We start from the raw sequence: 15,770 nt of genomic DNA, 5'->3' as shown, positions 1-15,770 counted from the left end.
ACGATGTATCCCGAAGTTCACACCCTTGCGGATGCTAATCTCCGTTTGGAGCGGTGTGGAGGCACAATGCTCCCCAAGAAGCCACTAGGGCCACCGTAATCTCCTCACGCCCTCGCACAATGCAAGATGCCGTGATTCCACTAAGGGACCCTTGAGGGCGGTCACCGAACCCGTACAAATGGCAACCCTTGGGGGCGGTCACCGAACCCGTACACTTTGGCAACCCTTGGGGGCGGTCACCGGTACCCGTCAAATTGCTCGGGGCGATCTCCACAACCTAATTGGAGACCCCGACGCTTGCCCGGAGCTTTACACCACAATGATTGAGCTCCGAACAACACCAACCGTCTAGGGCGCCAAGGCACCCAAGAGGAACAAGCTCTAGGGTGCCCAAACACCCAAGAGTAATAAGCTTCTCAAACTTCACTTCCACGTATCACCGTGGAGAACTCAAACCGATGCACCAAATGCAATGGCAAGGGCACACGGAGTGCCCAAGTCCTTCTCTCTCAAATCCCACCGAGCAACTAATGCTAGGGAGGAAAATGAGAGGAAGAACAAGAAGGGAACACCAAGAACTCCAAGATTCTAGATCCAAAGGGTTCCCCTCACATAGAGGAGATAGTGATTGGTGGAAATGTGGATCTAGATCTCCTCTCTCTTTTCCCTCAAAAACTAGCAAGAATCCATGGAGGGATTGAGAGTTAGCAAGCTCAAAGAAGGTCAACAATGGGGGCAAAAACGAGCTCAAGAGATGGGGAACCATTGGGGAATAAGACCCCCTTAAATAGGTCCCCACGAATCAGCCCGTTATGTACAGAATAACATAGGAGCGGTAAAACCTCTATGAGCACCGGTACAACCGGTAACAGGCAATAAGCGGTACAACCGGCCCACAACCGCCCAACAACCGCACCACAACAGAGACCAGTCCGGTGGTAGAGCGGTACATGACCGGTACAATCTCCGGACCAATTCTGGAGCGGTACAACCGCTCCAAACACCGGTTGTACCGGTCAAGCGGTACAACCTCTCCGTGGGGCGGTACAACCTCTCTGTGTAAAACAGGCAATATCAAAACAGCCACAACTTTCGCATACGAGCTCTGAATTCAACGAAACCAAGTTTGATGGAAAGCTAATGACAAGGGCTAACACAATCTTGAGAGAAATATCAATAAGAAGCAAATGAGAAAAGGACCATAGTAAAATGGTGAGAACGCTTCCTCGGATAAGACCGGTAAAACCTCCAACACCAAAAATATCATAGAAGATGCATGCGAACTCCGGCAGGTCTTTCCATAGCATCATTATTTATGAGCTTAGAGAGGACAGAAGGACTATCCAAGGTAAAACCCGAGAGAGAACCCTTAGCCCTTTTTGAATCGGCCATGGTACAAGAAAACAAAAGGGAAAGGAGACGGATAAAACGGCAAGGGTGAAGTGGGGGAGAGGAAAACGAGAGGCAAATGGCAAATAATGTAATGCGAGGGATAAGAGTTTGCGATGGCTACTTGGTATGTCTTGACTTGTGCGTAGACTCTGACAACGGTGCCAGAAATGGCTTGTTGTTAGGAGTCAAATCTTGACTTGACTTGGCGCAAATCTCCCCGGCAACGGCGCCAGAAATCCTTCTTGCTACCTCTTGAGCACTGCATTGGTTTTCCCTTGAAGAGGAAAGGGTGATGCAGTAAAGTAGCATAAGTATTTCCCTCAGTTTTTGAGAACCAAGGTATCAATCCAGTAGGAGATCACGCTCGAGTCCCACGCACCTACACAAACAAATAAGAACCTCACAACCAACGCGATAAAGGGGTTGTCAATCCCTTCACGGTCACTTACGAGAGTGAGATCTGATAGATATGATAAGATAATATTTTTGGTATTTTTATGATAAAGAGAAATAAAGATGAAAAGTAAAATAAATGGCAAAGGAAATAACTAAGTGTTGGAAGATTAATATGATGGAAGATAGACCCAGGGGCCATAGGTTTCACTAGTGGCTTCTCTCAATAGCATAAGTATTACGGTGGGTAAATGAATTATTGTCGAGCAATTGATAGAAAAGCAAATAATTATGAGAATATCTAGGTATGATCATGTATATAGGAATCACGTTCGAGACAAGTAGACCGAAATGATTCTGCATCTACTACTATTACTCCACACATCGACCATTATCCAACATGCATCTAGAGTATTAAGTTCATAAGAACAGAGTAATGCTTTAAGTAAGATGACATGATGTAGAGGGATAAACTCATGCAATATGATATAAACCCCATATTTTTATCCTCAATGGCAACAATACAATACGTGTCGGTTCCCTTTCTGTCACTGTGATCGAGCACCGCAAGATTGAACCCAAAGCTAAGCACTTCTCCCATTGCAAGAAAGATCAATCTAGTAGGCCAAACCAAACTGATAATTCGAAGAGACTTGCAAAGATAAACCAATCATACATAAAAGAATTCAGAGAAGAATCAAATATTGTTCATAGATAAACTTGATCATAAACTCATAATTCATCGGATCTCGACAAACACACCGCAAAAGAAGATTACATCGAATAGATCTCCAAGAAGATCGAGGAGAACTTTGTATTGAGTTCCAAAGAGAGAGAAGAAGCCATCTAGCTAATAACTATGGACCCGTAGGTCTGAAGTAAACTACTCACACATCACCGGAAAGGCCATGGAGTTGATGTAGAGGCCCTCCGTGATCAATGCCCCCTCCGGCGGAGCTCCGAAAAAGCCCCAAGATGGGATCTCTCGGGTACATAAGGTTGCGGCGGTGGAATTAGGTTTTCGTGGTGCTCTTGGATGTTTGGGGGATACGTGGATATATATAGGAGGAAGAAGTACGTCGGTGGAGCAACAAGGGGCCCACGAGGGTGGAGGGCGCGCCCCCCTGCCTCGTGCCCTTCTCGATCGTTTCTTGATGCCCACTCCAAGTATCCTAGATCACATTTGTTGATAAAATCACGTTCCCGAAGGTTTCATTCCGTTTGGACTCCGTTTGATATTCCTTTTCTTCGAAACCCTAAAATAGGCAAAAAAACAACAATTTGGGCTGGGCCTCCGGTTAGTAGGTTAGTCCCAAAAATGATATAAAAGCGTAAAATAAAGCCCATTAACATCCAAAATAGATAATATAATAGCATGGAGCAATCAAAAATGATAGATACGTTGGAGACGTATCAAATAGATCGAATGGAAAGAATAGCTTTGAGGTGGTTTAGTACCCTGCAAACAATTCCTATCTTTTGTTCTCCGCTAATAGGAACTCGGGAGTGATTCTTCGTTACACTTTGAGGGATAACTAGTAAGATGCCCGTGCTACGCTACGGGATAAAAAAAAGGTTAACTTAAGTTATAGTTACGATCCCATACGCTGCTGCTGACAAAATAAAAAAATATACAGTCATTGATCAAAGTAATGATGTGTTGTTGATAGATACATAAATATCAAGCACAATCAAAAATATGGTTTGCAATCCACAAACCCATGCGTCCAAGCCAAACAGTTTCTTCTCCATCTCCGCCTCACTGAAAGACTTGTTGTACTCCACATTGAGTTTTATCATTGCTCGCTCTATCCTATATCAAGTTGATAGAGACCATGCGGCAGATAGAAAATCTGTTCACACACATGTGGCAACAACGGCGACACTGAATCCAAATCGGTCAACTTCACGACTGACCAGCTTTATCTCCGAATCCAAATTGGTCTGATTTCAAGTCCTCTTTGCTTCACTTGGACGCCACCTCCATCCCATACACCATTTCCAGCTAGAAATGGTAACAAATCAAGCACCTCATTTAAACCTGGCCTTAATATCAATAATGGAATAACATGATGCGACATATTGATATTTGTCCCCACAACTCAGTGCAATGGAAGTGCGACTGGCACCGACCCGTGCGTTGCCACGGGAAAACGTTTTAGAGGTGACACCATTCCAAGAGAGATAAAGCTCAAATGGATTTGAATATTTCTCTTATGTTTGTTAGCGAAAACATTTTGATTACAGTTTTAGCATACAAATATTTACTTACGAAGTAAACTTGAAATAAATAAAAAGAGGCCTGCATTTCTAGATGATGAATGAAAAAGATTGTAAACATATGTGTTCTCAGTCATGTATGCAAGATAGAAATAAAGCATGAATAAACAAACTTCGGCTAAAACATTACAACTACAAGGACACACATCATGACAATTTTTCCAAATACAATGTGCCATAATGTCTTATTTTGTTTATTTGCCACTATTTCTTCATTCTTAAAACCAATCATCTCATGAATCATACAGGCCTCGACACAAGAACCGTATCATCAAAAAGTCGCATCATGGAAAATCAACAAAGAGCATAATCAATTGTTATTAAGCTTAGAGATGTATGTACAAGAATATGACAGAAGTAGCACTATCTCTCCCTGCCACAAAGTAGAGTATCTTCCATCTAAAAAACATAAGCGCCACATAGCTTATATGTGCAACAAGTATCTCCCCTCACTGTAAAAAAACAGAGTATTTAACTTTGCTACAAAGCAGCTCATGAAGCACAGAAAATTAGTCTAACTTTCAGCCTCTGCTTCGCCTTCTCAGTGCACCGCACACCTCCAGTCCACTGACCTCTACCAATGCGGCTCTCGTCTATTTTAGTCTCCAGCAAGCACTGTTTAATAGCAAAATTATCAATGACCATGTTTTACAGTATGAAACATAGACACATATATATTGGTAATACACAACAAAGTATATACACGTTTTTCCCATTTATCAGATAGGTGCCTTGTATTATGTTACATCTTACAAAGAAATGCTCAATGTATAGGAAGCCACTGGAGGCGACGCCCCTAGAAGGCATTCATTGTTCTAATCATTAGATTATTTCTTAAATAAACAAACTTTCATCCTCTTCTACATTATATAAAGCAAGATTTGACTGTAACAAGATGAATAGACAAAGCTACCTACTGCCTGCTACTTGAGCAAAACATAAAAAATATCTTCCAGCCAGGAACTCTGTTTAGTAAGATCAGGATCTTCTAGCTATTTTTTAACATAATATTTCAGTCATCTTAAATTTGTTTCTCATACTGATGCTGATGCTTATTATAACTACTTTCCTTGGTGAGAAACACATTTTTTTAAATACCATCTGGCATAGAAGATCAAGCATATCACTCTAGGTTAGTTCTGTATGATGCAAGGTGTTGTAATGTTTACACTACATACACATGTAAAGGAAGAAATAATTTGTAGTGCTTACCTCATAGCGAGAAGGTACATTTGTTGTGCACATGTAAATGTCTGACGTGAGGAAGCTGACATTTACAAAATAAAAAATATCATGAACACTAAAGCAAGTATCCAAGTTGCCATTTTGAAAGTCCACTGCCCAAACTTCAGACCTGTAGATGGAAAACAATTTTAGATGACTGGCCCTGGTTATAAATATTGAAATTTTAACAGACACCAAATTGTACTTGAGTGATTGATACCTTGGACTACACATTGAGAACTTCTTTGTAGACTATGTTCTTTGTAAATTTTGCAATGGAGTTGGACCGGCCTTCCTCTTCCTTACCCGGGATAGTAAGAATCTTCAGATTACTTCTAGACATAGCTCTAGAAAGAGCAACATAGAGTTGGCCATGTGAAAATACAGGTTCAGGGAGGTATACACCAACATTTGGTATAGTTTGTCCTTGTGCCTTGTTAATGGTCATAGCAAAGCTAAGTCTAACAGGGAATTGCTTCCTCTTGAACCTAAATGGAAACATCTCGTCGTCTGACGGGCAGAGAGGAATTCGAGGAAGGAACACCCTCTTACCAGCATGCTGGCCCAGCACAATCTCAGCATCAATTGCATTCCTCATGAACCCCCGGACAACCAACCTAGTCCCATTGCACAACCCATTCGCTGGGTCAATGTTCCGTAACAATATAATAGGGCAATTAATCTTCAACTTTAGGATGTGGGGAGGTAGCCCGTTAGGTGTTAATGAATTTAAGAATTTTGCAGGATAGTAGTTGTGTGGATCATCCTCAGCCCGATCAAAACTGTGGTATACCATCTCCTCCCCAGGAAATCTCTCAATCATCCTCATGTTGATCTTGTCAATGTACTCATTCCGAGTTGACAAAATTGCTCGAGATGTTATGTAGTTTGGATCTGAGATGTTTTCATCTTGCAGCATCGGGAACACATTTTCAATAAGCTTGTCAATATCAGAGGCGTCATCACCGGTGTTTGGTATGCAAATCTCATCTGGAAGTCGTATGTAACCATCATCCACCGTATCTTCGGTGCCATTCCCAACACGCAGAAGATAATCAGCAAACCATGGATCAACCTGAGCCCTCATATTACGGACCAGTCTTAGTTGTCTCATACTATTCCAAAGATAAGACTTACGTAGGGTCGCATCAGTTATCTGTGACCTTGTTCCCTTACGAACAACAGGAAGCACTTGCCTAAAGTCTCCCCCAAACACAACCGTCTTTCCACCAAACGGCAGGTCAGGTTGACCCATGATGTCCCTCATGCTATTGTCCAGGGCCTCGACTGCCTGGCGCTTTGTCATGGAGGCCTCATCCCAAATTATGAGGGACGCCCTCATAAGAAGCTTAGCTATCCCACTTTGCTTGGCGAAACTACAAACCCCACCGTCTTCAATGTTTAGTGGTATTTTAAACCTCGAGTGTGCAGTCCTCCCTCCAGCCAAGATGGATGCAGCAACACCTGACGTCGCTGTTGCAACAGCTATCTGACCCTCACCACGTACTTTTGCAAGTAGAGCTTTGTACAGATATGTTTTTCCTGTGCCTCCTGGTCCATCGACAAAGAACACACCTCCCTGGCCACTATTAATTGTCGCAAGTATCTCATCATATGCATATCTCTGTTCTGGGTTTAGAAAAGATGACAAGCCAATGTGTTCTGGGTCCACCTCGATCGTGGACTCCTCTATGATCTCCCTAGCCTCATTATCTGGGGCATCATATGAGTCGTCAATTTCTGGAAGAGGGAATGACGATATGTCCTTCCCCATCGATTGTAGCATGGTTTTTATATCTAACAGAGCCATCTGCTCAACTTCATGGGGGGACATGTGGGTTAGTCGATAGTCTTCTGTCATAGCTTCCAAGTGCCGGTCCAATAGGCCACGCACATCACTGGGCTCACAAAAGACCAATATAGTAGCAAATAGCCTCCGAAGGGAAGATGGCATCTGAAAAACCTCAGCCTCATTAAGACACTCGTCGATACTATTGTCAGACTCGATAAGGCCCCTATTTTCAGCAGCTTCACGGAATGTTGGGAAAACAATACCATCCACTGTCCTTAGGTCTTGGAAGGATGTAGCACCCGTGACATGATTTAGAAGCACTCTAAGATAATACCTCTCCCCTTCAGCTGGATGTGCAGACACAATTCTCCCAATCTGCGTGTGTCTAAGCCCTCCTTTTCCAATACTTGCTACCTGACACCCAAACAAAAGACGCAGGGAAATCCTTATATAAGATTCCTCGAGCCAACTCATATTTCTTGTTTGCCTCAAAATACTGGTTAACATGGTCTTGGAAGCTCCTTCTTGAGAGAGGACATCATTCAGATTTGCGCCCGTTGGAAACGACACCATGTGCATATTAGGGAGGTGGAGTTGTAGTTGTTTAACAGATGGAAATATCTCACTAAGGTCAAAACCATAGATCCTCCATAATGCTTCTGGTGGAGTAACCCACCTGGAATCTCTGTATTGCTTTATTTCATCAATGCTCCCATCATTATCCACCTCGTCGATAGAAACAGATGCTCGATCATGCCCCTTGTATATGTACTTAAAGAGGTACTTTACAGCTTTTATGCTTGAGCAAACCTCGACATTGATGTGGCAATTATACCTTCTTAGTAGGTAAGGATTGTATGGAACAACCCACCTATTGTCTAATTCTTCACCTCGTACCTTTGCACGACGTCCATCATCTCTCCTCCTGTATATGGGATATGAGTCCTTTCCCTGAAGAGTTGACGCATTAAATGGCCATGGATAGTAGTTCTTGCAACTGCCATTTTGCATGCACACATTTTTGGGGTTTAGGACTCCACAAGGGCCATGCATCATATGCTTGACGACCATCTTGTACAACTCAGTGTACTTGAATTTGTCTGGCAATTCAGCAGATATGATACAATCATATTGCTCTGGGCATGTTAGCTTGTACCTTCCCTCCATGATTAGGAGGAAATGAGCATGTGGTAGACCCCTTTTCTGGAACTCGACAACATATGCATATGCTGCTACCTTGCCGAGCATGTGCTTTTTGAAAAGTTGTATCTTGAGGTCTTCCAACTTTGCTCTAAATACTCGTACAACAAGATTAGGGCGATCCTGTGGGGTTTGTCCAGGCTCCAAGGCACCAATTATCTCATCCCAATTCGGTTGCAAGTCATGGTTAAAAAGATATCTGGTTTCCCATACTTCTGCACGAAGGCCATGGCATCAAGGTATCTTCGTCTCCTATCTCTTCTTCCCCCAATAAATGATGTAGGAAGTACAATCCATTTGCCCACAGCATCCGCACGGTTTTCCCCAGCTTGAAGGCTATCAACAACACCTTGGTATAGATCAGAGCGTATTTGTTTCTGGTGATTTCTTATATAGTCTAACCTAGAGGTTTCAACCTTGATGTACATGTCGACCACATATTGTTGGAACAGTCGTTTACCGTATAGCATGGTGTTAAATACACCACGACGTATTTGAAACTTGTAACAATAGTAGTCTCTGACCGAGACACATAATCGACTACTTGTACATGTACCTACGGAAATGGGAGGTAATAGAAAGAACTGATTGAGAAAATAAGTACAATGGGGATAATAAAAAAATGAATAAATGCTAATTTCATTATATGTACCTGGTTTCTTTCGACCACTGCGGCGGGATTGAAGTATCTCATTCAAGCTGACACCGTTCTTTGGGATCTCAGGATGCCAACCAATCTCCCCTCTTGGGAAGAACAAAGGGTAAGACAATGGATCATAGCATCCATAATATGGTTGGATGCTATATCTCTTGTTGTCATTACCAAACAGGACAATGCTACGGTCAAAATGCTTACATAGTTCATTACCCTCAACCCAAATAGCTGCAACCTCTGATGATATAGGCAAGTTATATCTCCGTTGGTCCAACCTCATGTCGGTGTTCAGTTCAATACGATAATCCTCAAGGTCATCGACTCCACCTAGATTCCTGAATGTTTCAGAATAAGGATTATCCTTAAGGATGTTGACAAGCCTTCAAATGACATCTCGGTCTAGGTTCGGGGAGCGCCGAAACCTATGTTGTAGACTCGGGTCATCATCGTAGAAGTATAACTCTAGATGCTTAGGTCCATCTTGTGTTGGACCAAATGAGAAGATGTTGTGGTAAATCTGACCATGGGCTCGGAATGTATAGACTCCTGACCTCATGTTTGTGTATCTATTGTCAAGACTGACTCCAAGAGTGGTGAATGAAAAGTGGCCATTGAAGTAGCGAATGTTATCCCTAAAATGTACAGCATCACTATCTGAACTTGTGTACAACATCTGAAGTTCCAAGGGTGGTTCTGACTGTGCTAACTTGATTTTTCCAGACTGGCAACAAAATCCATTTGTCTCATACTGGAACCTCTTTGCACCGCAATGCTTGCAATCAGGCTTTGGCACCAGCGTGTGAGTACTTTTTGGTATATTCTGGTAAACACAGTCATATGGGTCAGGAACAATGTTGTCTGTTGTAAAAGCATCTACCATGTCATCGCAATCTTCAGTGTTCCCTGTACACACATGAGATGAATTGTGTTATATATAGGTATTGCATTTTCTGTGCTATACATATGTAGGGAAATAAGACATCCATGGAATTTTTAATACCTCTCCCAGCAAATGCGAAGTACTCATCATCTTCTTCTTCGGTCATATGAGAAAAATCATCATCCACATTAAAGCTTTCCGTTGGGGAACCTGGGCATATGGAGTCATCAGGGGCCAATGATGAACTGTCCAATGATGTAGATGTTGGACATTGCACCGATGTGAGTTCCTTGCACTGGACAGTATTAGCGTCACCTAAATGTAATTTGAGGAATGAAGTTACTACATAGTTTGAGTAGTGTGTGTTATAGTAGTAGAGAAAAGGAAGGCATCAGCACCACAATCATACCTTTGCTAGTGAAAACTATGTGATCATCTTCCATTCCTTCAGGTATGCTTTCTAGATTACCTACTATTTCAATGACTGTGTAAAAATGCATGCTCAACTTTGACAAAATTGGCAAATAAAGGAATGTGTATGTGAGAATTACCTTGAATTGTAGAAAAAGTTTGAGTCAGTGTGCTTGGGTAACTAAAGGCATAAGAGCTTGATGATGCATGTCCCAGCAATGAACCTGTAGGGCAATTTGATACAATGGAATCCATGCATGGGGTATCTCGTCTAGATGCATAACTTGCACTACGTTGAGCTAGAAGTGCCCGCCGCTCTTCCGGTGGCAGGCTTTGCCGACGCGCTCGTTGGCGTGCATTTCTTTCTTGCCTCTCCTCTAGTGTCAAACTTTGCCTACGTGCTCGCTAGCTTGCATTTCTCTCTTCAAGTGTCATACGTTGTCGTTTCTCTCTTCTTCGTGCATTAATCTCTTCCTTCTCCTTAGGTGTCAAATTTTGCCGACGTGCTCTAACACGTTCTCGCCTTGCTTGGATTTGCTCTGGTGTACGGCTAGCATATCTTATTGCTTCACGTGCATGCTTTCGCCCTACAGAATTTACACGAGAAATTAATTAAGTGGGTAAATGGAATTATATAAGCAAACACTTCCGCCCTATAGATTTACCTTTTGAGCTTTCTCCTCGCTCCAATCCGTCGATTGATGTGAGCATACCAGTATAAGTAGGAAAAATCACCGTCGCTGATTGGTTTGTCACTTCATCATCTGAAGATGAGTAACTTAAATTTGTCGCATCCGTTGGTTCACGTATAAATAAACCTGTTCGAGCACATGGCATGCCATTGGAGCAAGTTCTGTTGGGCTTGCTACTGCTGTCGACCACTGTGTTATTACAAGTTGGACGGTAAATGGTTAGGTATAAATAAGAAATATACAAGCAGATTGTTTTGCCAAACAGTAAGGTACAGGAACCAACCTTTTTGTTTTCCTTTAGCACTTTGTTGGCACGAGAGCTGTAACATTTGGGGTGTAATAGCTGCTAGTTTCCCCAAAAAAACAGAAGTGGAGGTTAGAAAAAATTGAATCGAAAGCTAGTAGGAACACTATATGCAATCTAATAAGACAACTATTCTTTGCCAGAAGTCAAAAGAAACATTCCTTAACCGAAGGGCAGTTCATCATCATTAGATACGAAATTGTACACTGGATGAATTTGATAATCATTAGGTAAGCAACATGAATAAAAACAAATGTTATGCACAGGTGTGGCAGCCAAAAAGTACAAGCCAAAGCATAATAGAATACAACAGTAAACCAATGAATTCCAGTGATCAAGTATGAATTTGGTCCTGACCTTTTAATTTTCAGCTTCACACCCAAATCCAAGTGTTTCTCCAGGAACTTCTAGGCTTATCAAATTTCTTCTGGACCTGCCATGTAAATAATCATTTTTTTCAAAAATTTCAGTGATTTAGTTGGTGAAAACCAAACCCAAGGACAGTTGGAGCTGAAGTGAGTATCTCTATGCATACATATGACTGACTAAGTCATGTGATTTTATATGAAGGGAAATATAACAAACCTAGCAACATCAGTTTCTCTCTGACCAACTCATATAAAATAAGCTGATCCACCTAGAACTAAGATGCAGATCTTTTAATTCTTTTAATAGGAAACATACCAACTTGGAGGTCAAAGCCCCAACGATCAGTATGCATAAAAACTTAAAATAACACATAAAAAACATGTTATACAACCATACAGTGATCTGCAAATTCTTGTTTTGATGTTAACTTCACAAATAAAAGAGGCATCATCATCTAATAGTAGTATGTGCAGATACTCATCTATTGCAATCATTACTAAATCTTGGTATTGCATAACACAACATACCTTGGTCCTTGGCGAAGCAAATTAGAAGGCGATGGGCAGTAAATCGACCTCCTCACAATCTGACGATTTGAAGATATGAGAGCTTGACCACCGTGTTGCTTCTTGGGATGTAGTTCGAGCAGTGTGAGTCTCATCTGCCTGCTCACTTGTATTTATATTGGGCTGAAAGGGTGGTTTCTAGACAGTTCGACCAGGCGCGCGCATTTGGGTGACAAAAATTTGAATTTGGGAGGCGGCAGGGTGGGAACGATGAGGTCTGGGAAAGAGAGGCGGTAGCCGACCATAGCACCAGAACAGGCAGTGGAGTGCGTCGGCGGGGAGGAGAAGTAGCATTAGGTGGCGGTGCCGCCGCCGCCGAGGATCAGCAGCCTGTAGCCGGCGACGTATTTGTGGAGGTCAGAGTTTAGAGAAGGGGGAGAGCGGAGAAGACGGCGATGAGGAGAGGGGGCGGGGGGTGGGCGAGCGGGCTTCTGCAGTAGGGGGGAGGAGCCAGAAGAAGCCTCGGGGCACGGACGGCGCCGCCGGCGTACTTGCGGAGTTCAGCATCGGGGAGGAGGCGGAGGGGATGGGGAAGAGGAGGAAGAGGTGGTGGTGATGCTGGGTGGGGGCCCTGAGCTGGCAATGGAGTCAGATGCGCCGGCGAAGGGACGGCGCCGCCGGCGTGCCTGCCGAGGCCGGCGTGGGAGGATACGGAGGAGGGGGCGGAGGCGATGGCAAGGAGGAAGGGGAAGTGGTGGTGCTGCTGTGCGGCGGCACTTCTCTGGAAGAGAAGGAGGCGGGAGAGGCGCCTGCGGAGGGACGGCGCCGCCGGTGTGCCTGCAGATGTCGGCAACGGAGGAGATGGAGAAGGGGGGCGGGGGGGGGGGGGGGGTTGTGGTGGCCGGTGGAGTTGAGGGAGGCATGAGAGGCTCCGAGGCGGACGGCACCGCTGGCGGCCACCACGCCATATCGGCTCCGACGCTGCCGGTGCTACTGGTTGGATGAGGTTGGGGGAGAGCGCCAGGGGGATAGGCTTGAAGAGAGAGACAAGGGCATATTTGCAAATATGTAACAGAATAGTGGGTGTCTTTGTAAAATTGCCATGGGTTGCTTCCTGGACGTTGGATATGAATCGAACGATTGTGAATCAAAGTTGGCAGGCACACCATCATCACCAATTGTGGTTTTTATATGAGTAAAGATCATATGATCCAACTATGTTAGCATTGTTGAGAGATTGCACTAGCGAAAGTACGGACCCTAGGCCTTGTTTTTAAGCATTGCAATACCGTTTTTGTGCCTGTTTACTATTAGTTACCTTGCTGTTTTTATAATTTCAGATTACAAAAACCAATATCTACTATCCATATTGCACTTGTATCACCATATCTTTGCTGAACTAGTGCACCTATATAATTTGCCATTGTGTTGGGTGTGTTGGGGACACAAGAGATTTCTTGTATTTGGTTGCAGGGTCGTTTGAGAGAGACCATCTTCATCCTACACCTCTCACGTATTGATAAACTTTAGGTCATCCACTTGAGAAAATTGCTACTATCCTACAAAACTCTGCGCTTGGAGGCCCAACACGTGTCTACAAGAATAAAGTTGCGTAGTAGACATCAAGCTCTTTTCTAGCGCCGTTGCCGGGGAGGTGAGTTCTTGAAGGTATATCTTTAGATCTTGCAATTGAATCTTTTAGTTTGTTGTTCTATCACTAGTTTTTTTTATAAAAGAAAACTACAAAAAATGGAATTGAGGTTGCATCATATTATTGACCATCTTTATAATATCTTTCTTGAAATGATGGTTCTGAAAATTGTGCTCAATTGTTAGAAGAAGAAGTCAATAAAATGTTTGGCACACAATATTTGAATGATGAGCATGATTGCAATGTTTTTAGTATGAATTATTTGAATGTCCATGATGTTAATGATATGCAAAGCTACAAGCTTGGGGATGCTATGTTTGATGAACATGATATTTTTTTGGCCCCCAAGTTTTGATGTGTAAATTTATTATGATGAAAGCATGCCTCCTATTTATGATGATTATATTGATGAAAGTGGGTTTGGAAGAGTGTCAACTTTAGGAAGTAATGATCCCACTATTTTGGAGGGTGTTGAATCTTATTGTGATAATTATGAAACTGGATTTGGAGAGGTCATGACTTTATTTATTGATGAATCCACTATTTCGGAAGAGGTTACAATTGATTGTGACAACAAAGTTGCTATCTATGATGATTATGGTGATGAGATATATGTTATAGAGAATAATTATAAGCATGAAACTTGTCATCATGATTCTTATTTTCAATCCCATGATAGTTATTTTGTTGTGTTTGCTCCCACTACTATACATGAGAATAATTTTGCTTATGTGGAGAGTAACAGAATTTCTATGCTTATGCATCATGAAAAGAATGATTTATGTGATAGCTATATTGTTGAATTCATTCATTATGCTACTAAAAATTATTATGAGAGAGGAACATTTGCTTGTAGGTATTGCAATAATATCGAGTTTCCTCTCTATGTGTTGAAAATATTGAAGTTTTCCTTGTTTTGCCTTCCTATGCTAGTTGATTCTTGTTCCCATAAGTTGTTTGCTCACAAAATTCCTATGCATAGGAAGTGGGTTAGACTTAAATGTGCTTGCCATGTGATTCATGATGCTCTCGTTATGTTTCAATTCTTATCGTTTATGTGAGCATCATTGAAATCGTCATGCCTAGCTAAAAGGCATTAAAGAAAAGCGCTTGTTGGGAGACAACCCAACACTTCTACCTACTATTTTCGTGTGTTCACATGATTATGCTACTGTATTTACCATGTTTTATTGCTTTTGTTTCAATAAAGTGCCAAGTAAGACCTTTCGGTTGGCTTATGGTGATAGTTGATTTGATCTTGCTGAAAAACAGAAATTTTTGCGCTTAGGAAAACAATGCTCATTTTTAACAGAAGCGTGACAAAATTCTAATTCTTTTTGAAGAAGATTAATAGACAAATTTCTCAGGCTGTCCTAATTTTCCAGAATTTTTGGAGTAGCAGAAGTATGGTTCGAGTACAGATTACTACAGACTGTTTTGTTTTTGACAGATTCTGTTTTCAATGCATAGTTTGCTTGTTTTCTAGTTTCCATGGCTTATATTTCTCAATATAAATTGTGGAAATGATATGCTACAGTAGGCATTGTGTGAGAACAATTATGAATCTTGTCTTTGATAGTACCAAAAGTGAAATGGTTTGCTCTGTATCATACTAACCCATCTCACAACGTTCCGTTAAGTTTTGTGTGATTTAAGTTTTCTAGTTTTGGGTGAGATATCGATATGAGGAGAATAAGGAGTGACAAGACCGTAAGCTTCAGGATGCCCAAGTGTAACGCCCACGATGCGGCTATATATCCCACGTGTCGAGGCACGACTTAGAGGCATAACTGCATGGTGGTTTTGTCACAAGAGGGGTAATCTTCACACAATCCCATGTACTGAATAAGAAAGGGATAAAGAGTTGGCTTACAATCGCCACTTCACACAAATAACAAGTTAAACATACATCATCCAGAGTACAATCAATGTCCGACTACGGAACCAAAATAAAGGAAGACAACCCCAAATGCTAGACCCCCAATCGTCCCAACTGGGCTCCAGTACTGATCATCAGGAAA

At 42.3% G+C, this 15,770-nt stretch overlaps 1 protein-coding gene across 2 annotated transcripts; it reads right to left on the bottom strand.

Annotated features, from left to right (window-relative positions):
- Positions 1-4,354: 4,354 nt before the first annotated feature.
- Positions 4,355-13,294, bottom strand: LOC125536874. Of its 2 annotated transcripts, XR_007295284.1 has the most exons (9): positions 12,120-13,294; positions 11,581-11,656; positions 11,203-11,262; positions 10,893-11,108; positions 10,368-10,814; positions 10,226-10,285; positions 9,937-10,131; positions 8,934-9,839; positions 8,510-8,837 (listed from the first exon to the last, which is right to left on the bottom strand). XR_007295284.1 is itself a non-coding variant. In XM_048700150.1 (6 exons), exons 1-4 carry the CDS (start codon positions 10,480-10,482, stop codon positions 9,319-9,321), a joined length of 894 nt encoding a protein of 297 aa, XP_048556107.1. In that variant the 5' UTR covers positions 10,483-10,621; the 3' UTR covers positions 4,355-4,680; positions 5,278-5,419; positions 8,934-9,318. The 2 variants fall into 2 exon arrangements, 1 of the variants encoding a protein (XP_048556107.1); XM_048700150.1 differs by lacking the exons at positions 8,510-8,837; positions 10,893-11,108; positions 11,203-11,262; positions 11,581-11,656; positions 12,120-13,294 and adding exons at positions 4,355-4,680; positions 5,278-5,419 and having other exon boundaries at positions 10,226-10,288; positions 10,368-10,621.
- Positions 13,295-15,770: the final 2,476 nt, after the last annotated feature.

This window comes from Triticum urartu, chromosome 2 (genome assembly GCF_003073215.2).
Source record: "Triticum urartu cultivar G1812 chromosome 2, Tu2.1, whole genome shotgun sequence".
In the NCBI taxonomy this organism is placed as follows: Eukaryota; Viridiplantae; Streptophyta; class Magnoliopsida; order Poales; family Poaceae; genus Triticum; species Triticum urartu.
The sequence above is the reverse complement of the archived record's forward strand: the minus strand, read 5'-3'. Positions and strand labels throughout refer to the sequence as shown.

Excerpts from the sequence above, each read along its gene's own strand:
- LOC125536874 (XM_048700150.1), bottom strand. The coding sequence starts at position 10,482 with ATGGATTCCATTGTATCAAATTGCCCTACAGGTTCATTGCTGGGACAT. Across the intron at positions 10,289-10,367 it reads AACTTTTTCTACAATTCAAG|TAGGTAATCTAGAAAGCATA; the intron begins GTAATTCTCACA and ends TCATTGAAATAG. Across the intron at positions 10,132-10,225 it reads CATAGTTTTCACTAGCAAAG|GTGACGCTAATACTGTCCAG; the intron begins GTATGATTGTGG and ends AATTACATTTAG.